The sequence below is a fragment of the Quercus robur genome, chromosome 11 (genome assembly GCF_932294415.1).
Source record: "Quercus robur chromosome 11, dhQueRobu3.1, whole genome shotgun sequence".
In the NCBI taxonomy this organism is placed as follows: Eukaryota; Viridiplantae; Streptophyta; class Magnoliopsida; order Fagales; family Fagaceae; genus Quercus; species Quercus robur.
The window spans coordinates 31,291,782-31,316,552 of record NC_065544.1 but is presented as its reverse complement, the minus strand read 5'-3'; the positions used below and the strand labels follow the sequence as shown (position 1 = coordinate 31,316,552).

Below are 24,771 nucleotides of genomic sequence, written 5' to 3'. Positions count from 1 at the left end.
GAGAGAATTATTCTCATTATTAATGCTATCATGGTAACTGTGGTGGGTAAAGTCTGTCAGTTGATGTTGGGCCGTAACTCATGTACCAAGCCCAGCCGCGATAAAGAAGAAAAGGCATGGGCGTAGGATATCCCGTCCCAATCATGATGGGCCGGGCCTGCTAAGGGGCGTCCGAGGAGGAACACCTCCTCGGACTCACCAAGTAAGCATCCAATTTGCACCCCATACTTAGCGAAAGGTCGCCCAATACGAAGAAACAATGCGTGACACTCAGGAAGGAGGAGGGGACAATCACAACTGCCGCATTAAATGCCAAGGAACTACTTTTCCAGCCGCATTAATGTGGAAGGGACAGGAACGTAGAATGACCTTGGCCAGTGCAACTCACAGAAAGGAGGGAGGATGACCTATGGGACAGGCACTCGAGTGGAGGATCGGATGACTGACAAGTGTAGGGACATGATCTCAAGAAGGGTGCTATATAAGGGAAGGAGATCCCCATGGAAAAGGGATCGCAAGCAGAAAGAAGAAAGGATAAAGAAGGAGAAAAGAGAGAGAAGTAGCAGGAACAACCTCAGGGACCGTTACTCCAAAAGCTCGAAGGAACATCCCTACGTCCAACTGGTTGCATGGCTTGGTCGTAACTTCGTTTCTCCTGTCAAAGACCTAGTTCTATAACCTGCTCTCTACAAATTCATTGTTGAGGGACTTTTGGGCCAGAATCTCCCACCTGTTGGGCCTGAACCCCAAATTCGTCACCCTACAATTGGCGCCGTCTGTGGGAAGAACTTGTGTCTCGACAAGTGAAACAGCAAGGGATGGAAGGATCAGGTCCGCGCCAAACCGGACGTACTGAATCTCAACGACAGGACAACTTTGTAAACCTTGAACGAGCAAAAGACCAAAATGATCAACGAGAGGGCAGTGTGAACACCGCTCACACGAGTAAAAGTCTCTCGAAAGGGAAAGACCATGCATCCCACCAGCACAACGAGCATAAGGCTCTGCAGCAAGAGATTGAGGATTTGAAGAAAAGGCTGCGGCGAGCCCAACAAAAACGTCCTTTGCCCATTTCGGATACTAGCAGTGATGAGGATGATGAATACAGACGAAGGAGGAGGACCCCCCCGAGCGAGACGTTCTCCTATGAGGAAGAGAGGCCTCACAAACGCGGCCGCAAAAGCCCACCTTACCAAGGCTTAGTCAATGACGCCATGAGCAAGGCCCTGGATCGAATCTCCCAGTCGCCATTTACCCGTAGGATAGAGCGGGCGGTGCTCCCTCGGCGATTTAATCAGCCAACGTTTAGCCTGTACAATGGTCGAACTGACCCAGTGGAGCACGTGAGCCAGTTCAACCAACGGATGGCCGTTCACTCCAGGGACGAGGCGTTAATGTGTAAAGTGTTCCCCTCCAGCCTGGGGCCCCTGGCCATGAGATGGTTTGATGCCCTCCCACCAAACTCTATAGACTCCTTCAAACAGTTAACGCAGGCCTTTGGCTCCCGCTTCATCACCAGCACTAGAGTCCCTCGGCCCCTCGATTCCCTTTTATCTCTGTCCATGCGAGAAGGAGAAACGCTAAAGGCCTACTCGGACAGATATTGGGAGGTGCACAACGAGGTAGAAGGGAGTCACGATGACGTCGCCATCAGTGCCTTTAAAAGGGGCTTGCCGACAGAGCATGGCTTGAGAAAGTCTCTCACAGGGAAGCCAGCCACCAGCGTGCGGCAACTTATGGACAGGATAGACAAGTATAAGAGGGTCGAGGAGGACCAGCAAACCGGGAAGGGAAAGGCGAAGTTTGTCCCCCAGGAGAGAAGGGACTTCAGGTCGGACCGCTTCAGTAACAGTAATAAGCCGAGAAGAGATTATGCAGAACAGTCGGGATCTACAGGGGCTCAGGTAGTCCACGCTGTGTTCCGAGAGCCATTACACGTGATCATGGAAAAAATAAAGCACGAGCCCTATTTTCAATGGCCAAATAGGATGGCAGGTGACCCCTCAAAACGCAATCAGAACCTATATTGTGCGTATCACCAAGAGCCCGGCCACGTCACGGACGAATGTAGGAATCTGAAGAACTATGTGGATCGACTTGTCCGAGAAGGAAAGTTAGGGCATCTGTTGCAGCGCCCTGAGCAGTCAAATGTCGATACCAGGCAAAGCACCTTGAGGCCACCCATCGGCACGATAAATGTCATTCTTGCCGCACCTGGGAGAACCGGTTCCGGCCCATTCAGAGTAATGTCAGTAGGTAGGTTCCCGATAGAGCCAGGCGAAAAGGAATCCAAGAGGGCTAGAGGGAGAGTGCCATTAATTGGATTTACGGAAGAGGACAAGGAGGGAACTATTCAGCCCCATGACGACGCCCTAGTCGTGACACTCAGAATAGGAGGTTATGACGTGAGGAGGGTGTTAGTTGATCAGGGCAGCGCCGTGGAGGTGATGTACCCGGACCTATATAAAAGGCTGAATTTAAAGCAGGAGGACCTGTCGCCATACAACACTCCTCTGCTTAGCTTTGAGGGAAAAATCGTCATCCCTAAGGGCATGATCAGATTGCCTGTGCAAACAGACATAGAAATAGTGGAAGTGGACTTCATTGTGGTGGACGCATACTCACCCTACACGGCTATTGTGGCACGGCCATGGCTTCATACGCTAGGGGCTGTGTCGTCTACCCTGCACCAGAAGGTGAAGTATCCCTCAGAGGGCCGAATCAAAGAGATAGTGGGGGATCAAGGAATGGCCAGGCATTGCATGGTATCGGCCATTGCTCGACGATTAAGCGACGCGCCTTCCACTTCAACCGGGAATACCTTATAGCAATCAAAAACCCCGGTCCGAATTGCAGGTAATGAAGGACCGGACATGGAGGTGAGTTGTGAAGAGCTAGAGAAAGTGCTCGTCGGATCAGACCCCGAAAGGTTTTTCCAGATTGGCTCGGAGCTACCAGCACAGGAGAAGTCGGCGCTAATTGATTTTCTGCGTCGAAATGAGGATGTATTCGCTTGGGATCCTTATGAAGCCCCTGGGGTTGACTCAGACCTAATACGCCATCACCTTAACGTTAACCCAGCTATTACCCCAAAGAAGCAGCCCCCTCGGCGCCCGTCAAGGGAGCATGCAGACGCGGTGAGGGAAGAAGTGGCGAAATTGAAAAGAGCTGGGGCTATCAAGGAAGTGTTCTACCCCGAATGGTTGGCGAACACAGTCGTGGTGAAGAAGAAGAGCGGGAAGTGGCGAGTCTGTGTGGACTTCACGGACTTAAATAAGGCTTGCCCGAAGGATCCTTTCCCAATGCCGCGAATAGACCGACTGGTCGACGCAACTGTCGGGCATCCCCGAATGAGTTTTTTGGACGCTTTCCAGGGCTACCATCAGATATCCTTGGCCACGGAAGACCAGGAAAAAACTGCCTTTGTCACCCCAATTGGCAACTATCATTACAAGGTGATGCCTTTTGGCCTGAAGAATGCCGGTTCGACCTATCAAAGGATGATGACTAGGATGTTTGAACAACAGATGGGAAAAACTGTCGAGGTGTATATAGACGATATGGTAGTAAAGAGCAAATTGGTTACTGACCACATCAGGGACCTTGACGAGGTGTTTCACATCCTGAGAAGGTACAGGCTGCGACTGAACGCATCCAAGTGTTCATTTGGAGTGGGATCGGGAAAATTCCTTGGCTACATGGTAACCCATCGGGGGATCGAAGTTAACCCTGACCAAATAAGGGCCATTCATAGTATGCAACCGCCTCAGAATCCCAAAGAAGTCCAGAAGCTTACCGGCATGATAGCAGCTTTGAACCGTTTCATCTCCCGCTCGGCGGACCGATGCCGACCTTTTTTCCTCCTATTGCACAAGTGGAAGGGTTTCGAGTGGACTGAGGAGTGTGACGTGGCTTTCCAACAGCTCAAGGAATACCTCGCCCGACCTCCGATCATGTCCAGCCCCGAGGCCGACGAGGTACTCTATGCATACATCGCAGTCGTCGATCATGCAGTCAGCCTAGTACTGATCCGAGAGGACAACGGCAAGCAGCGGCCCGTGTACTACGTAAGCAAGTCGCTACAGGAGGCAGAGACCCGGTATCTCCCCCTCGAAAAGGCAATATTGGCTGTCGTGCAAGCTACAAAGAAGCTTCCCCACTATTTTCAGGCGCATACAGTGGTTGTGCTGACCCAACTTCCATTGAAATCAGTCCTCCGCAGCGCCGACTACACTGGGAGAATCGCTAAGTGGGGAACCATCTTAAGCGCCTTTGACATCAGATATATGCCGCGCACCGCCATAAAAGGTCAAGTCCTCGCTGATCTGGTAGCTGAATTTGCGGAGCCAACCGTGGAAGGGGTGGACGTGTCGGAATCACCTAATAATGATACGAGACTGGTCAGCACGATTTCTGTGCAAGAGCACGATGAGTGGAGAGCATACATTGATGGTGCAGCGAACCAAAAGGGGTCCGGAGTGGGGCTCGTTCTAATCTCTCCCGAAGGTATAACCCTGGAGAAGTCGTTGAGATTGGGATTCCCAGCAACGAATAACGAAGCTGAGTATGAAGCACTGCTAGAAGGGATGTCGATGATCCGGAAGCTGGGTGGGAGATGCGCGAGCATATTCTCGGATTCAAGACTCGTAGTGGGGCAAGTAAGCGGGGAATTGGAGGCGAAAGACGAAAGAATGCAACGGTATCTTGCCCAAGCTAAACGCCTACGCGCCCACTTCGATGACTTCCGTTTGATGCATATACCCAGAAGCGGGAATACTCACGCCGATTCTTTGGCAACACTGGCCACATCCTCGGCTCAGCCCCTTCCGCGGGTTATCTTGGTCGAGGACCTCTGTCGCCCCACGGAAGAGGAGGCTAAAGGTATTCGGATACACAATGTCGGCGAGGGGCCAAGCTGGATGGACCCTCTTGTCCAATTCTTGAAGAATGATTCCTTACCAAACGACAAAGTCGAGGCCGACAAAATCCGGAGGAGAGCTTCTCGATTCTGGTTGTCCGAGGACTCCAAGCTCTACAGACGTTCATTCTCGGGGCCATACTTGCTGTGTGTACACCCAGGCGCAACTGAACTCATTCTGGAGGAGTTGCACGAGGGGATTTGTGGGAGCCACACGGGGGGCCGGTCCCTCTCCCACAGGGCTATGACGCTGGGTTACTGGTGGCCAAGCATGCATAAGGAAGCTCTGGAATATGTGAAGAAGTGTGACCAATGCCAACGGTTCGCTCCGAATATACATCAGCCCGGTGGGGTACTTAACCCATTGTCCAGCCCTTGGCCATTTGCACAATGGGGCCTAGACATATTAGGTCCGTTCCCCAAAGCTGCCGGGAACAAGAAGTTTCTTCTCGTCGGCACCGATTACTTTACGAAGTGGGTTGAGGCTGAAGCGCTGGCAAACATTAGGGATGTTGATGTCAAGAAGTTTATCTGGAAAAACATTGTCACCCGATTCGGCACCCCACACACCCTAATCTCGGACAATGGCCTGCAATTTGATAGCAAGGCCTTCAGGGAATATTGCAGTGAATTGGGGATAGTCAACAGGTACTCTACACCAGCCTACCCGCAGGGTAACGGACAAGCCGAGGCAGTTAACAAAACCATAGTGAATGGGCTGAAGAAGAGGTTAGACGACGCGAAAGGGAGGTGGGTTGAAGAGCTCGCCCATGTTTTGTGGACGTATCGCACCACGCCCCGCCAATCCACGGGAGAAACCCCCTTTTCGTTAACCTACGGGACCGAGGCCGTCATCCCATTAGAGATAAACTTTCCCTCCCAGAGGACTGCTACATTCGACCCTATTGTTAACAACTGGCTTCTAGAGAAAAGCTTGGACCTCCTTGAAGAGAGAAGAGATTGCGCGATGGTGCATCTAGCTCAGTATCAGCAAAAGCTCAAGCGGGGCTATGACGCCAAGGTGAAGTCAAGGCCGTTGACGCCTGGGGACCTAGTGCTGAGGAAAGTCCTCGGCAATGCGAGAAACCCTGCATGGGGAAAACTCGGGCCGAACTGGGAGGGTCCATACCGTATCACCTCTGTGGCTGGCATTGGAGCATACTATTTGGAAGACTTGGACGAACGTGTAGTGCCACGTCCATGGAATGTAAATAACCTGAAAAGGTACTTTTATTAATGAAGAATATTTTACTTGATGTCGTTCTACTGTACAATTCTCAATAAGAGTTAAACACACAATTCTTTCATCAAGGGTTAACCGTTTATGTTTCACGAAAAGCGTTAAAGGGAAGCCAAGTCCTGCGCGGATTCTTAGCCACGGACTTGGGAAAAAATCAGCATTGTAATCGTTGTTGCTCGACTACAAAGTGTCGCAATTTTATCGTCTTTATTCATTATTGTTCGACTTTAAGCAGTAAAAGGGTAAGACCGATATCCATTCATGATGAAAACAAAATAAAGTAAAGCAGCGATATATGTAATTAAATAACTTTTGTCATATAATGTTCAAAGTAATTCAGTCCAGAAATATTATCAAGGATCAAACAAAACAAAGTACAAAAGCGGGACAGACGAATTCCTATTCTACGTCCCTAAGGGCCCTGAGTTGGGGAGGGCTGATCATCCACTGCTGGGTTCTCCGGGGCGATCTCCTGGGCCTGGGCAAGGATCTCGCTGATGCGAAGACTGTCCTCGGGTGACTGGCCCTGCGTAGCTTGCTCCATGCCTCCAGTCTCGAGAATGGGGGAATCTGCTGGAAGAGGTTCAGTGGAAACGACCTCCCCAGGAGTCTCACGTATCTCCGCAGGGTAAAAGATGTTCTCAGCTTTCCTGAGATCAGAATCTGCGGGGACGGCTGCCCTATCCATGGCCAACCCCCAGGTCGAGGTGACATAATCCCTGCAGACAGTGGCGATTTCCTCAGTCAACCTTTCCTCAGTATCGTGAACCCCACGTTCATACGAAGCCGCCACAGCCTTCTCGGCAACCTCCCTGGACAAGCGGGCTTCCTCCTTAGCCCTTGCAAGCTCAGCCTTAAGCTCCGAAACCGCTTGTTGCTCCGCTGACAATTTTTCCTCAGAGTTTCGGAGCTGCTTGCGCAGCTCTTCGGTTTGCTTTTCAGCAGTCTTCAGGCCAGCCTCTGCACTCGCATTGGCCTTCTTCACCTCTCTTAACTCATGATCCTGACGATCAAGATCACGTTTGAGATCGCTCGCGGCCCTCTCAGCTGTAGCACGGGACTGAGCCTCCCTATGCACATCCTCACGAGCTTGTTTGGCCCATTCCTCAGCAACATAAATTTGTTGGGTGACCTGCACTCAGACGGAAATGAAGACGATACCAAGATAAGACGATAAGAAGGTTCTCAACACAAAAATAAGATAGAAGATTCCACTTACCACAGCCATGTCCCTCTTCAGTGACATGAAAAGTTCTGGTTGACGAATCTTCCTGAGGCCTTCCATATCACGGGGCAAGAGAAGAGGTTGCTGCAATGCTTCAGCCAAGAACGAAGCTGGCTCACGCTGGGTCTCCCATAGGGTCGCATCCCAGAGGATTGGAGCGCCATCTAGCTCGATCCGAGGAGACCATGTCCGAGGTCCTCTCTGAGTGACCGCCTCATCTCGGCTCTCAGTGGACTTTGTTCTTTTTTCCCGGGGCTCTTTCGTTTCCTTGCTCTTCTTTTTAGGCCCGACCTTCTCGCGGGCAACCTCTCCCTCCTCTGCCTCTTCTACAGGCCTTTTCCGCTTTAGATTAGGCATAGGCTTCAGCGCCGCGCCCGACGAGGGAGGGGGAGGAAGAACGGGGGCTTTGGAGACGACCTGTCCTTTTGAGATCTCCTTAGAGGTCTGCCCTTTGGACCTGTTGGATAAGAGACCCCTGAGGCCAGTCCTCGGCTGGAGGTCCATTCCTTCTTCTTCCTCGGTGTCCTCGCTAAGATCAGGCTGTGCGATGACCAAACCAGTACCAGGAGCCGCTGAGGCACGGTCCAAATCAGCGTCAGAGTCGGAGATCTCTACTACTCTGACCGAGGCCTCCCCTTCCTCAGAAAATTGGAACCGGTCTATCTGATCCTCTAAGGATGAATGCGAAGAGCCGGACTCCACCTCTGGGATAACTACTGGGGGAAAAACGTGTTGGGGGGGTAACTGAATTGGAGGCAAGTCTGTATCAGCGAGGAACCCTGGTATGGACACGTCAATCCGTGCTAATCTCGGACTACCGGCCCTTATAGCTTGTCCGGCTTTTACCTGGGCTCGAGTGAGCGGAGTATAATCCAAAATTAAAGGAGCCGACCGTAGTTGTCCATCCCTGCTAACAAAAATCTCGGACCTCAGGAGGTAATTTAGAGCCGGGACATTGACTAGGCTCAGCCGGGGAGTGGTTAGCTTCTTGTCTACAAAGACCGTCAAACGATTTATGTTAGTCCGAGGAGACATGCAATCAAACCAACAAATCTAAAGCAAGTAAAAGAAAAAGGGGTGGAGGAGCTTGAAACCAAAATCCTCCCCATGGCATCTAGTTCTACGACACCCCACCTGGCTTTCCCTCCCTAGTTGGACAGTGAGGGCCGTCAGACCATGGCCCGGAGACGATCAAATGGTCGTCCTTCAAGCCTTTGCTAGACTTCGAAAGGCAAGATATCAACCTCACTGCGTCAACCCTAGACTTTAGATAGTATGTGTCGCCGAGCTTATGGCATTCGTAAAGATGAACCACGTCGTGCCATGAGAGGCCGAGGTTCATCTGATCGTTCAGGGTTTCGACACACCCCAGGATCCGGAATACATTAGCGGTGCATTGATGGGGGGCCAACCTATGACCACGCAGATAGTCCCTAGTTATTCTCCCCATCGGAATAGTCATTCCTCCTTCCACGAAGGCTATCATTGGAATTGCGACTTCTTCTGTTCTCCGTTTCATCAAAATGTCCTCCAGATGACAGTACTCTAACCCTACCTCCGGTGGGATACGATACTTCGCCCTGAAGCCCGCCATACCGGCCGGAGAATCTACCAGTTTCTCAAGTCTACCCATCCCCTCTAATCCTAAAAACAACTTGAAGGCAGTATGATTAATGAAGAATAATGGAGAAGAAGCGCGAACTTACGGGTAAGAGGTTCGAAGGAGTCTTCAAGAGAATGGCAGCGGAAGCAAGAACAGACTGAAGGAATAGGCTCTGAGAAGCTCTGAATATTGGAAAGCTCGTCAAAAATGAGAGACGAACGCCCTCAAAACCTATTATACTCGGTAGAAGTCGAACAGACGCGCTCGCGTCTAAGGCATGCGAGACGCTGTCCACCGTAGATCCTGCCTCCAACCGTTGGATTGAGCGAGTGTAAAACCTCAAAAGCTGCGGTTACTTCTCCCTGAGTCACCAACTGCCCACAGCATTAATGAAGCACGTAAAGGCGTGCCTTCCCCCTTCCACGTGTGAAGCAGTGGTTCGCCACGAGCCGTCTAGTGGGTATCAAAATCCCGCCTTTTCTCCTCGGACTCAAAAAAGGCAGGCATTTTGAGGGGCTATTGTGGTGGGTAAAGTCTGTCAGTTGATGTTGGGCCGTAACTCATGTACCAAGCCCAGCCGCGATAAAGAAGAAAAGGCATCGGCGTAGGATATCCCGTCCCAATCATGATGGGCCGGGCCTGCTAAGGGGCGTCCGAGGAGGAACACCTCCTCGGACTCACCAAGTAAGCATCCAATTTGCACCCCATACTTAGCGAAAGGTCGCCCAATACGAAGAAACAATGCGTGACACTCAGGAAGGAGGAGGGGACAATCACAACTGCCGCATTAAATGCCAAGGAACTACTTTTCCAGCCGCATTAATGTGGAAGGGACAGGAACGCAGAATGACCTTGGCCAGTGCAACTCACAGAAAGGAGGGAGGATGACCTATGGGACAGGCACTCGAGTGGAGGATCGGATGACTGACAAGTGTAGGGACATGATCTCAGGAAGGGTGCTATATAAGGGAAGGAGATCCCCATGGAAAAGGGATCGCAAGCAGAAAGAAGAAAGGATAAAGAAGGAGAAAAGAGAGAGAAGTAGCAGGAACAGCCTCAGGGACCGTTACTCCAAAAGCTCGAAGGAACATCCCTACGTCCAACTGGTTGCATGGCTTGGTCGTAACTTCGTTTCTCCTGTCAAAGACCTAGTTTTATAACCTGCTCTCTACAAATTCATTGTTGAGGGACTTTTGGGCCAGAATCTCCCACCTGTTGGGCCTGAACCCCAAATTCGTCACCCTACAGTAACTCTTACCAAACAAAAATAATTTTCCAATTTTCCTTTAGCCTCTAAGTAATAATGACATAGCTTCGAAGGGAGGTTAACATTACACTTAGTCTAGTGTACACCATTGCCTAGAATCAATGTGAGTCACCAAGTAACTCCACGGAAGCGTGGTCGTTCTCAATGTAAAAACACACTTTATCCATCATTAAGAAGTTTAATTTGTAGTACCATGAATTAAACACCCTCCGAAGGGAGCAAGGCATATACGCCAAGGCGAGGTGCCTAATCACATTACTATAAACCAGCAATGGAGGCCGTGAGAATTAACCCTTGAATCTCTCTCCCACTAGAAATTTTAAAACAAGTGGATTGTTCTGAAATCATTGTGATCTCATCACAATTTTAACCCTACACATCAAATGTGTTTAATTGTTTAAATTCGATGTGATATTACTAAGTCACGTGCATAACGAATAGTCGCGCAATCACAAAGAAGTTTAACCTTGTAATCCATGAAATAAATACCCTCCGCTTGGAATGCAAGACTCGAAGTCAGGACAAGGTATCTATTCACATTACAATAAACTTAACAAAATGGTGATTTTAGAACTCCCACTCATTATTTGGGTTTTTCTTTAATAATTGTGAACCCATCACAACTAATAACCTTGCACTTGATGAAGACTCTAATCTTATTAGAATCACTAACTAAAATGGAAGTCCTAAACTATTTAGGATTCCTTAAACACTAATGAATCAAAAATTAGTTATATAGAACTCTATCCTTAATTTACTAGATAAAGTATTCTAATCTCATTACAAACTATATAACTTTAATTAGAATTTTAATCTCATTAAAAACCTCTAATTAAAATAAATTAAGGACTTTTAATCATAAAATGATTTAGTACTAAGAGTTCTATTTAACTAACCTCTTTGATCTCATTAGGTCTTTTAGTTAGATAATGATTAATAAATGTCCTTAACTTTTAAGGACTATAAAATTAATCACATAGCTTTTCTTTTAATCAAAGTTTTAACACAGTCAAAAACAAGTGAAAATTCAATAAACAGGTATCAGAATTTTTTGGTGACTCGCCCAGTCGCGAGTTTTGGCGACTTGCCCAGTCGTGAGTTCATCTGGAAGCTTTGGCGACTCACTCGCGACTCGCCAGTCGCGAAAACGCCCAGAAACAACTGTTTTTTCTGTTAACCGTTTTTGATGTTTCCATTGTTCTTCTATTAAAAACACTTTTTTGATTTTATCAATGAGGATTTATAGATCAAACATTAGGGTTTTCAATATCAAGATCAAGAACCATAATAATGCTAGAAACCTTGAAAACATAATCCTAATCTCATTAGGAATAAATTTCATTATCCTAGCATTAACATATTGTTTGATCATAAAAAATATATATTACTAGACTAACATCTGTACATGTACATCATTCAATGTATAAACAATTCAATCATACATGTAAGTCCAGTAAAAATATAAACCAACAAGCATTAATAGCAAGTTGTATATGAAACATGGGTCCCACGATATTCATATCATGATATTCATCCAATAACTATATCCAAGCAGTTGAATTTAACGTGTTCATCATTAAAACAAATACTATGAAAACACGGTACTGTAAGTAAGAAACATGAACATGAGCCACTTCGAATGACGCATATAGGTATACTGAACATAAATTCATAAACAACAATCATTGAATAAAATTCAACAACTAAGCCCAATTGCCAACAAACGAAGCAGTTCAATAATATTCATATTCTTAAAAATCAAACCATGTCTTTCATTAAAGAACACGACACATGGATCCATTGATAACAAAAATTATGCAGAATTTTACTGCAGAAAATTAAATCATCAAGAAAACTATTTTCTTTGATTCTAAAAACTCAATCACATGTTATAAAAACATGATATTGAAGACCGCTCTGATACCATTTGTTAGAAAATCTGGTTTTGTATCTTATACAAAACACATAGCGGAAGCAACAAACACGAATCTACTTCATTTATGAAAGATAATATGTAACCTTGAATTATAGAACAAAGAATAAAAAGCATATCTTGGTGCGGTGAAATTCAAAACCAAAACTTGAGAATTACTTGGGAACACTTTTAATCTTCACTCCAATTTCACTTGATGCCTAAGAAGTGTGGTCTCTCAATCAGTTTCCAAGAAGAGAATAAGAAAGTATCCAACGCTTACATACAAACCATTTCATTCCTTGTATGATCTTAATGAAAGACCCTTATTAAAAGTCTCATATGAAAACCTTATGAAATTCTGTATGTTTCTCTCCTTATATATAACTGATTATCTAATTGGGCTAACCTTTTGGGCCTTTCTAATTGGGCTTAAGTGTGTGGCTTGGAGTGAGACCAAAAGGGAACAATAAGACACTAGCTCTAATGGGCTTTGAGCTTTTTTGTCAACTCTTGACAAGTCCAAAGTTACCATTAACTATATATATTTTTTGAGAAAGCCATTAACTATATTTAATACTACTATATAAATATAGTTGCACTCTAGGCCTTATCTATAAATTATATCCCAAAACTTTATTATACATACAACCCCTTCATTAAAATATTCGTAGTAATACAAAGTCGTGAATGTAGACTGCCATTTTGAAGATTACTACATCTTAATCCTTGAGAGCCCGATTTAATCTTTTATATTATTCATCATATATTTATGAAATCCAATTTTATAAATATATATTTTAGTAACTCTTTACTAAAGTGGTTGGGTCCAACATTCTGAATAACCAAATCCATTAAACTTATCTCAAGGGAATATTTTATATTTCCGTTAAGAGATTATGAATTCTCTCTTGAGAATATATGTTCTATCAACATTAAATGTGGCTACCCAACATACTAAGGTTTTGACCGTAACTAATAGATCTCACTCCTGATATATCAAAGCAACCTACATCTCATGATTAGGTCTATTATTCTCTCAGGATTTAGAGTTGATGTAAATAGAAATTGTGAGATTTATTATTTATTTGACAGTCGTTAGGAGAATAATAAATCTCACAACAGTCCAGTTCAATATGTCTTAACTCTTAAGACATATCAACATATCAACTAAAAGTCTCCACTTGCATGATCAAGACAAATCATCTTAGTTGATAAGTTATAGTCTTCGCAGATGAAATGTCCAATTTTATCATCGACTACGAACTAAAATTCTGAGTTACAAAGAATTTGTGATTTATATCTTCTGTGACTTTTCACATAAATTACATACTATGCATCTCATGGACTAAGATAATGTCCCATTAGTTCATTTATAGATAGTCTCATATAATTAAACTATTTAATTATTTATGATATGCCAATAAATTGGATTTTAGGGCACAAATCCCAACAATTGCTTAATACATTGATGATGAAAAAACATCATCGAAAAACTGAAATTAGAGTCTATATATATGTCGGCCATTGTAAGCCATGTCAAGCTTTGGCGAACTTGATTGCTACTTTCTCAGTTGTGGGATTGATCTTATAAAAGTGCTGCAGATAATCCCCCACAACTACGTTCTTGTAACTCTCATTCTCCATGGTTGTATTCCTTACAGGTACAATCTCAGCTAGGGAGGCTGGATTGTAGAACAAAGCAACTGAGAATCGCTCAACATCCATTTGGGTCACAACCCTATGCCATGGACTCTGTAACCTCCCATTGCTCATAATCTCTAGCATGTCTCCCACATTCACTAGCAATGTGTCCCGTGGCCACTTCACGGGGAGCCATTTTTGGTCCTTGAGTACTTGGAGTCCACCAGAGGTGTCAAATTCCATTAAGATAGTGAGAGCACTTGCATCTGTGTGTGGTGTGAGGCCCAGGGTTTGGTCAGGCCTAGGACATGGTGGGTAGTAGTTCACTCTCACATTGATTTCACTCTCATTAGTGTCAAACTGTTGGATAAAAACATGTCTTTCTAGTGATAATGATTCGGCAAGGACTTCAAGCAAGTCATCCAACACCTTTCTTGCTTCCCTGACGTATTGTTCTATGGCTTGCCTGTCATTATATATAATGTCACTAATTGTTGTGACTTGTGAGAGGATTAGAGGACAAATGTGCACGCATGTGAAGATTTATTTTTGTTTATTAACAATTATAAATGAATATGTGTGTGCTAATATATTAAAAAAGTGGTTTCAAATACCAATTTTATTCTATTTTCACGGTTCAAATGATGTTCCAATGATAATAATGTTCTTTTTGTGGTGCTTAGGATCTTTAGATTGTTGGCAAAATTTATGACATTTTTAGATGTATTTTTTAATATTATTTTTGCATTGTATTTCAATACTTGTGGTGGGATTAATTTTGTATTGGGTTCAAGTGGTTTCAAGTTGGAGATTGAAGTGCATATCGAAAGATTTCGCTGGGTGAACAAGCAAAAGTGTCTGGCGAAATCAGATTTTGAAAAAAAGTTATTCCGATGGATTTGTCTGATACTTTGCAAACAATTGTTGAATGAAAATGCCAACACATGAGAGTAATTAGTTACGAATTTTTCTGCTATGCTAGCCCTTTGCCCATCTATTAGCCCCATTTACCACGAAATTTGATACTAAGAAATTCCGATCCTAATTGAAGTGTTAGAAAGCCAAATTAAATGTTAGTTTAACTACCCATTTCTCTCTACCTTCGCCTTCTCTACATGCCACATACTAATAGAGAAGATAAAGACCATCACATTCATTACTACCTCAGAGTGGTATGAGTTGATTGGTGTTTGGGAACCATTGGAGCAACCCAAAATCAGCCATGGAGGCTTGAAGTTGTAATTGGAGCATAATTGTGAATTTCGATGAATGCTTGAGTATATAGATATTACTAGACTAGAAGAGTTTTGTGAGTATTATGTACTGTAACTATCTATTTTAGTGGATTGTTTTTGATAGTGAGAGGTGTTTTTATGCTTGGTACTCAGTTTTTTTTTTTTTTTTTTTTTGAGAAAGCAATTTTTTCTTTTCAATAACACATTGTGTGTTATGATTTTTTGTGGGTTGTCCATTTTATATGTTTATTCATGTTGTTATCATTAATTTTTACTTTAATTTGGACCAAATTGTTAGATTAGGTTAAAATTGACTAAACTGTAATTTAAAACTTGGGGTCTAAATCATAATTAAATTTGATTGTTCTCATATTTTGAACTCCACCTTCCTCTCCCCAGTATTTTCCTAGATGTTAGTATATGTTATTATATATACCCCCAAACTCCCAAACCAATATTTGCATCAGGTGAGCTTCATTTGCTGGCAGTTAATTTTGGGCTGAGCTTATGAATGATTTTTTTAAAGGTTTATTTGTAGTTTCTACAGCAAACAATGATATCAGCTTTTATTTTTTTTACTTTCCTTTAAAAAAAAAAAGCTTTTATATCTTTACTTAAAAGAATTTTTTTTAAAATTATAAATAATTTTAAATTACAGGAATAATATTGATGAGTTATTAAATCTACTAGAGAATCTTTTTTCTTTTTATAGATATATTAGAGAATCTTTCCAAACATAAGTAAGAAGATAATGTTGAGATCTTCATATCCTTCAATCTAAATTATTCATGCCATTTCCATTAATTTAAAAAACACAATATTTTAGGAAAAATCTTCTAGAGAAGTGATGATGGTCCATCCAATTGAATTATATGGTCAATTTAGTTTTTTTTTTTAAAAAAAAAAACTTATTTATGCAAATTTGTTAAAGTATAATAGTACTTACAAAAAAAAAAAAAAAGAAGAAGAAATTTTAAGAAATCATATATAAAAAAACATATAAAAAAAAGAGTAAGGGCTATTTTTATTATATGAAAAAAAGAAAAAAGAAAAAAAAAAAAAGAAGCCAGGCAGGCCATTATTGTGTCTAAATTATTTTGGAGGATAATAGGAACTACTTGCCGGTACAAAGTTGCACACCAAGACAAAAAGCATGCACGTTTTCTGTGGAAAATATCTGAAATTTGTTGGTTTTTGAGGCCAAACATGGAGTCCTTTAGATGTTCCTTCAGGTGCTGCTTTCATGGTCAGCCGATCAATCCAATCCAACGGCTGATCTTCCGACTTGACAAAATTCCGGCCATAACCCATGTTTTCAACACTGGCATAAGATCCAACACTTGCTTTTTTCTCTTCAAAGGGCAAACCAAAGAACCCTTTCACCACATCCTTAACACCATGCAAAACATTAGAGGGTACACCATGGTCCATAATTAGAAACATGCCCCACTCTTTGGCAACACTGGCTAGCTTGGCTAACTCTTGGGCTCGAACCTTGGGCTGAGGCTCAGCTACCGACCTTAACTTGGCCATATTTATGGTTGGAATTGGAAGGGCAAAAGAAGGTGTGAGTGGTTGGTGATCAGGATGGACCCTTTTGAACTTATCTGGCAAGTGGTTGAGCCCTTGGAGTTGGCGTGCTAGTTCCTGCACCACTGGAACCTTTAAGGTTCTTAATTGGCCTTCTTTGTCTATGAAGCTAGCTTCATGGAAGTAACCTTTATCTTCCTCCTCCATGTGTTTCTTTAGGAATTTGGAATCGGAAGCCTAAGCCTCTGTGTGTGTGTGTGTGTGTAAATAGGAATATTTGGTCAGTAGTGAGATTATTAGAGGACAAATTTAGTTGTGGGGGAGAGCTACTTTGGCACGGCTGACAATTCATCCATATATGGCCTGTGGTCCGCGCGCGTGGGTTAAAATAAAAATTGGGTCATACAAGTGGCGTTTTGGTTGAGAAGTTATATTCTTTGTGGGACAAGTGTCTGCATTCTCTTTACCTCAAAGAAAAAAAAAGAAGGGTGCCTACATTCTTTCTTCTTATTTATTTATTTTAATAAGAAGACTGCAACTTTATTAATTAGCAATAAAAGAAGATATATCATAAAAAAGAACCCGTTCTAAGAAATAAGGATTTTTTTTTCCATCCAAGTAAAATAATTAACAATACTTGTGATATGTTTAACTAAAAGGTGAGCAGACTTGTTCTCTTGACGGCCTACATGTGAGAATGAATCCTGATGAAACTCTCCACAAAACGGAAACTCTCCACAAAAGGACTACAGGCCTTTCACCACAGAATCCATAGTAGTTGGAGGTAGCGTTAAGCCAGCCAGTGCATGATAGATAGTAAGCAAGTCACCCTCCAATATAAAGTCTTGAATGCCTATATTCTTCGCAAACTGTGATGTAAACCCCGTCAGGAATAACGAGACCTAACAACGAAAGGGAACCTAAGATCGTTCTATGGACAGATTCAAATAGGAGACCTCGACCCGTTGTTTATGACAAACAAGAACCTCAGTATAAGGAAGACGCCACAAACGGTGGTGGAAACTCCGTTTGATAAGTCGAGATGAACGCCATGGGAATTCCCGATAAGTTTGAGTAGTTCTTCAAAGAACCAAAGAGAATAAACCTCACAAGTTTTATCAATAATATCTGAAAAAACGTTTACATACTTAGATGACTATTTAAGGGCTCCTTAAAACTTGACAGACAAGAAAATATATTATAAAATAACTCCTAATTGATACCTAACCATATTAGGAATAAAGTTTGACCTAAAGTTCTTCAAAGAACCAAAGAGAATAAACCTCACAAGTTTTATCAATAATATCTGAAAAAACGTTTACAGACTTAGATGACTATTTAAGGGCTCCTTAAAACTTGACAGACAAGAGAATATATTCTAAAATAACTCCTAATTGATACTTAACCATATTAGGAATAAAGTTTGACCTAAAAAGCATTAAATGCACCTAAAAACAAGGAAATAAATCACCTAAACCTAGAATAACCTTTTTTACATAGATCCAAAATATTTCATGCCAATTCTTAGCCTTGATCTCCATCAAACTGTATCCCTGCTTTAAACGCCTTCGCTTCAGTCTCGATCGCTCTTAATGGTGTTGGAATCTTCTTGCTTTAAGTAGCTATAACCCATCCTTGATCATCCCGTATTATTACCCCAACCCCTGCTGCCTTCTGCTTCACAAAGGTTGCACCATCTACATTGACCTTGAAGTTAGGTGCTGTTGGAGGAACCCAGGATAGGATTTGTGCCTTAGGAGTTGGAGTGCTCAATGATAAATCCATTGTCGCATTATACTCCTCCAAATACTGCACAACCCACTTCATCAGAACAACCCCTTCTTTCCTTACACCGCCAACCCGAACTAGTGGCGACTCTAGGAATTTTGTCCAAGGTGTTCCTATTCCATTTTGAAAAAATTTCGAGTAATTTTAGTCTATTTTGGGACATTTCGGTAAATACCGGCTGAAATTCAAGATTTGGCCAGCATGAAGTTTGTGCTTAAAAAAAAAAATGTTCATAAAACTAAAACAAATTTGCATTCTGTACACGGAAAAACCTCAAAAGGAAAAAAAAAAAAAAAATGAAAAGAAAAGAAATGAACAAAGTTACCTGTACAATAAACTATAAGTTCATTTGAAATATTAATAAAATTATTAATTATTGTTGTTTAGTTATTTCATAAATTTGTTTTTCTTTTATAAACTACAATTTGTTGTATTGTTGTTTCATTAATTATTAAATTATTAATTGTTGTTTAGCCTAACATAATTTAATTTGTTTGTCTTTTATAATGTATTAGTTAATTAAATTATTAATTATTGATGTTTAGTTGCTTCATTAATTTTTTTTACTAACTATTAGCAGTCTAGCACACACCCAGCTAAAGAAATGAAATATTTCGGTACCGGTTAATATTGGTGTACCATTTTGAAATTACTGCTAAATATATATTCTCATAAAAATTTTATATATTCTCATAAAAATATAAAATGATGTTAAAGTTGATATAATAATTCCTTTAAATATTAGTAATAATTATGGTTGTATAATAATTTTTTTAAAGAAGAGTTGTAGTTTAATAATACTACCAAGTACATGTACTTACTAAATGCAGTAATGAAAAAACAAAAGAAATAAAAATTAATGTGCAAAAGTTAAAGCTAGGCACGTGGGTGGTTGGAGATAAGCTTGAAAACTTTTAACTCATTAATGGCTTCAGTATTCACGTGGGGAGTGGGACTCTGGTGTACAAAACAATACACGGCAATTGGCATTCAAAACTAGAAATACCAAAGAACAGAGAAGCAGAACAGTTGAAGAAAAACAGAGAACAGAGAAGAAAAGGCAAGGAAGAAGAAGTTGAAGCAGGTGGGGAGACTGCGATTGACCAAATGGAAGTGGTCGGAGACATGGAAGTGACCGGCGATGTGGTGGTGAGTGGCTGTGACAACAAAAACTGATGATTTTTTTTTTTTTTAAAGATTTTAGTTCAAAATTTATTTGGCATAAAAATTTTGAGGGTGTTCCTGATATTTTTTGAGAGTGTTCCTATTTTTTTTTTAAAGGATAAACAAATAAAAAATTTAAATTATTTTACATAATTTTTTTTTCAAGTCAGGGTGCTCCTAGGAACACCCTGGACTCTGAGTAGAGTCGCCACTGACCCGAACCTCATTTCGATTGTTCCATAGACTCCATGCACCAGTGACCACCTTCGCTGCAGTTTTTGTACGAGTTACATCCCCCATTAGCAAACTCCATATCAGGTCTTTGCAGGATTGACATTGGTCATGTTCAAAAGGGATGGCCATCTTTGAGCAAGTCCAAAACAAATGACCTGTAGTTTCTGCTGTCAACCCACACTCATCGCATGTACTATCCTATAAAATCTTCCGAACCAACAAATTAGACTTTGTAGGGAGAATGTCTCGACACTCTCTCCATGCAAAATGTCTAATTTTATGAGGAAATGGGAGATTCCACAGAAGCTTCCAAAACCCTCTTTCATGGCTGATATCGGAACAGCTGTCAATACGATCGAGACAACTCTAATGCCCCCCAATACGCACTCTTCACACTGAATAAGCCTTTAGGATCAAAAGCCTAAATCTGCTTGTCATTGGGTAAGCGTGTACTGATTGGTATACCTTTGATTACCTCAGCTTCATGGGGCAAGAATAGATTGTCAAGTACCTCGGAATTCCAGCAGGCTTCCTCCTTATTGATCAGCTCTCCCACTCGCGTATCTGGATGCAAGAATAACCTTGGCGAAGAGACTTTATATGTAGATGGAGTTAGCAACCATTTATCACCCCATACCCGTACACTATCTCCATTGTCAATCCTCCACTTCAACCCGAATTTTACTAAATCTTGTGTTGCCTAGATGCTTTGCCAAGTGAATGATGGGTTGTTTCCCAAAGGGGCATGTATATAGTCACACATTGGGAAGTACTTTGCTTTAAGGACCCTATATGCCAGTGAATCTTGCTGTGTTAGAGATATATTAGCCCATTAGCATAGGCTTCCATGTTAAATATTAGTATTGATACACCATGTTGAATATGCTAGTATGGATGCGGAAGCGAAAGTATAAAATATAGAACATAGTAATACATGAGAGTTACGTGGTTCAGCCTAATGGCCTACATCCACAGAGGAAACCCTAAAGGGTTACATCAATAATATATTAGAGTGTAGTACAAATCCTGTATTACAATGAATTATAACATGTGTATATATAGTAGACTAAACCCTAGACTAATAGACTTCTAATACAAGTAGGAGACTTGGTTTGCACACAAAGTAGAATTAGGCTTGGGCCTATGCTAATGGGCTAATATATCTCTAACACCCCCTCTCAAACTCAAGATGGAAGCTTGATGAAATCTTGAGATTTGATAAGGTTGAGAAGATCCCTTGAATAAAGTTTGGCTCAGTGACGGTAGTTTGAGGAAGGCAATGGTCTTACAGTGTTGATGCGACTTCTTACGGTGGCTTGATTATACCGGAGAGTTTTGACAGCAGCATTAGGAAGCCAAAAAAGATGAACGCAGAAAAAAAAAAAAAAACACCGTGGAAGATAAAGATTGCTCTTAAATATACCGTAAGGACAGAAAACCATGACCACAGGAAGGTGGCTCTGATACCATGTTAAATATTAGCATTGATACACCATGTTGAATATGCTAGTATGGATGCGGAAGCGAAAGCATAAAATATAGAACACAGTAACACATGAGAGTTACGTGGTTTAGCCTAATGGCCTACATTCACGGAGGAAACCCTAAAGGGCTACATCAATAATATATTAGAGTGTAGTACAAATCCTGTGTTACAATGAATTATAACATGTGTATATATAGTAGACTAAACCCTAGACTAATAGACTTCTAGTACAAGTAGGAGACTTGGTTTGCACACAAAATAGAATTAGGCTTGGGCCTATGTTAATGGGCTAATATATCTCTAACATGCTGCATTTGGAGTCGCCATCCTTGCTTCGTCAATAAAGCCAAATTGAATTGTTTCAGCTGTTTTATTTAAATGGTTTTTATTTTATATTAAACTTTATTATCACTTTCTCTTCAACCAAATTATAAAAGTTGAATTCCAGAAGTTGTGAGTGCATCTAGTAGGACATGTGTCTACACTCTTATTATACAAAACTAATTAAGAGAGTTTATCCTAGGTTGAACTCCCTTATCAATAGTTTTTACGTAAAATTCTATAATCTAAGTTTTAAGAGATTTAAAATTTAAAATCAAGTGAGTTCTATTACCAAGAGTTCAACTAATTTAAAATAAAACTTAATATTTATTTTAAATATCTTGATTATCATAGTTTTATGTTATAATATAGTAAATTTTACACACTACGCACTGTGCTTGTCTCGATATATCGTATATGTATGTATTACAAATTTTAGAATTAACGTACATACAAATTTTGGAATTAACGTGGTTTTGTCATGTGTCTCATTAATTTTTAAAATAATTAGTTAATTTTAGGTAAAACTCTATTAAAGTGTCAAGTGGCTTATTAATTACTTACAGAGAAATGTTATTTTCATAATAAATCTTAGGTGTCAAGTTGTTATTAGCTGTTATTAAGTAGTGGATTCAAATTAGAACTAGTAACAATTTACCATCTATGATTTATTGTGAAAATATTGTGGACATAACACTTCTCTTATTTATGGGCATGTTTAGTAGATTGTAATGAGCACGGTAATGTAATAGTTATTCCAATGATTTAACTATTTTTAGTTTTGTTATATTTTTATTGCAAAGAATAGAAATTCCTTATAAAGAGCTATTTTTTAAAATGAGGAATAAATATTATTTTCTACAAGGGTTGTAATAGTTATTCCTTAATAGGTATAATAATTTCTAAAATTAATATATTTTCAAATAAACAAACTTTCCATGTAAACATAACAATTATAAAAATAAAAAATTATAAAAAATAGCTCATCTCATAGGTGTAATAATGCTAGAGATATAAACTTTTTTACAAAAAAATTTATAAACTGGTGATGTGGTGAGTAATTATTGGTAAATGAAAAAGTGATGTTAATGATGGGCCTAGATGAAAGCCAATAAGAAACTGGCCACATCAACAATTTGCAAAATATTGTAAAATAGTTTGTGACTGTAGCATTACTTATCTCCCAAACTCTAAAAATATTACTTTTATGGAAATATAATTGTATGATTAAGATATTTTCTAAAATAAATCTTAAGTTTTATTTTAATATTACAACTCACAATCAAATTTATGAATATGTTTAGTTATTCCATTACAATATATTTTATTCCCACTAATAAAAATTACAATTTCTGTCATAATTTTCATTTAGTGTACCAAACGTGCCCATAATGTTAGTTATGTTGATATGAAGGAGATCAATTTCATGATATACATATATATTTTTTTGAGTGTGTGCTGAATGTGAAATAAAATAATCAAATAATAACCCAGCCTCAAGTCTGATAAAAAAAAATGTGAAAAGTTCTTGAAACATCAAGTAGAGTTTAGACTCTAAACGAGCTGAGTTTTGTCGAGTAGTGTATGTTCAAGCCTGGCTTAGTGGGAAAAGTCAAAAGCTCAAGCTTTGCTCGAGCTCGTGACAAGCCTAAAAATAATGTTTGAGCTTGAGTTCGTGAAAAAACCAAAAAGCTTGAGTTGCTTGGCTTGGCTGGATTAATTAGTCAAGCCAAGCTCAAGCTTAATATCAAGTTCAAACTTGAACTTAGGTCAAGCTTTTGAGCTTAAGATCTAAAAAAATTACATTATCAATCAAATGCTTAAATATCTAAAATTAAGAAAAAAAATAGTATACTTATTTTATCATGCATCAAATCTTATGATTAGCGATTATTCAAATTAAAAATTTACATAATTAAATTCATTTATTCATCATTCTTTGTTAACAGCTTCAACAATTGTTCAAAATACAATTTTTATATTCACGTTAGATGGTCAAGAACTAGAAAAATACTTGTTTGTAAGTATTATGAATGAGAAAATACTAACATCTTTCATAACTTTACATAAGATAATTGATGAGGAAGGATCATATGTGACCCACTTAATTAATTAATTAATTTTTAAATGTAACTAAAGTCTAAAGTGGTTTTTGGTCAGTTTAAAGGAAAGGAAAAAAAAAAAAAAAAAAAAGATAAAGGGTAGTGGTCCTATATTGGCCATGTGATTAGATTTGTGTAATGAGTATATTTAGCTAACACATATAAACTTATAAATGAGTTTATGTTTGATTTGTTTTGTATTAAGCCTTATAACTCATGAGCTTGCTCATGAATTTTTTTTTTTTTTTTGCTTGAGGTTGGCTTTTTGATTAAACAAACCTAAAACTAAGGTTCAAGCTTGACTTATTTATAAAAAAACAAATATGAACAAGATTTTATTAAGCTAAGCCCAAGTTGTTCATGATAGACTTGGTTCATTTACAGCTTGTCATTTAGTCAAAATTGGTCATAGTACTAAAGTTATAAGTTCGTGGATCTTTCTTCTCTTGAAACATTGAGTCAAAATTGGTCATAGTAATAAGGTTAAAAGTTCTTTAATTAGTGTGTTGTGGTGGGCCTTTTTTGCGTCTTGGTCTAGATTGCTCTTGCCGTATTGCAGCCCTATGATTCTGGGTAGGAGAGTTGGGACTGGCTTAATTGAAACACTCCTTAGGCCAGCTTGTGCGCAAGTTAGAGCGTTGGCAAGAATCTTGGGTGTGTCACGTGCCCATAACAGGAAATACTGTTCCAAAACGTTATAGCAGGAAAAACATAATACGACAGGATAACTAAAGTACTTTAACTAAAATATTTTCTACTAACAATGATAGTACTTGAACCATTCCACAAAGGAGAAGTATGATAACATGATTACAGCAGGAATAGATTAATAACAAGAAAGTTATGTTAGTCCTTAATGAACCATGACAAAAGAAAGGAAGATTAATCTGCTAAAGGAACAGACTTGACCCCTGGGCAGATTCAAGTCTAAGAATGGAACCAATCTCCGATGTGGGTAACCTCAAAGGAGAATCCTATTGTAGAAGTTACTCACTTTGGAAAACAGATCTAAGTGGCTTGATCTCAGATTCTTGACTTGCTAGAGAGTGGGCTATTGAGAGGAAGAAAAGTGGGTAGTCTATTGGGTAGTCTTTTTTTTTTT

The 24,771-nt window shown here is 40.5% G+C and overlaps 1 protein-coding gene across 1 annotated transcript; it reads right to left on the bottom strand.

The window, feature by feature from the left end:
- Nucleotides 1-13,574: 13,574 nt before the first annotated feature.
- Nucleotides 13,575-16,914, bottom strand: LOC126706897 (protein SRG1-like). The gene is made up of 2 exons (XM_050406474.1): nucleotides 16,204-16,914; nucleotides 13,575-14,275 (listed from the first exon to the last, which is right to left on the bottom strand). Exons 1-2 carry the CDS (start codon nucleotides 16,779-16,781, stop codon nucleotides 13,705-13,707), a joined length of 1,149 nt encoding a protein of 382 aa, XP_050262431.1. The 5' UTR covers nucleotides 16,782-16,914; the 3' UTR covers nucleotides 13,575-13,704.
- Between the last annotated feature and the right edge of the window lie 7,857 nt (nucleotides 16,915-24,771).

Excerpts from the sequence above, each read along its gene's own strand:
- LOC126706897 (XM_050406474.1), bottom strand. The coding sequence starts at position 16,781 with ATGGAGGAGGAAGATAAAGGTTACTTCCATGAAGCTAGCTTCATAGAC. Across the intron at positions 14,276-16,203 it reads AGATATTTTCCACAGAAAAC|GCAAGCCATAGAACAATACG; the intron begins GTGCATGCTTTT and ends ATATAATGACAG.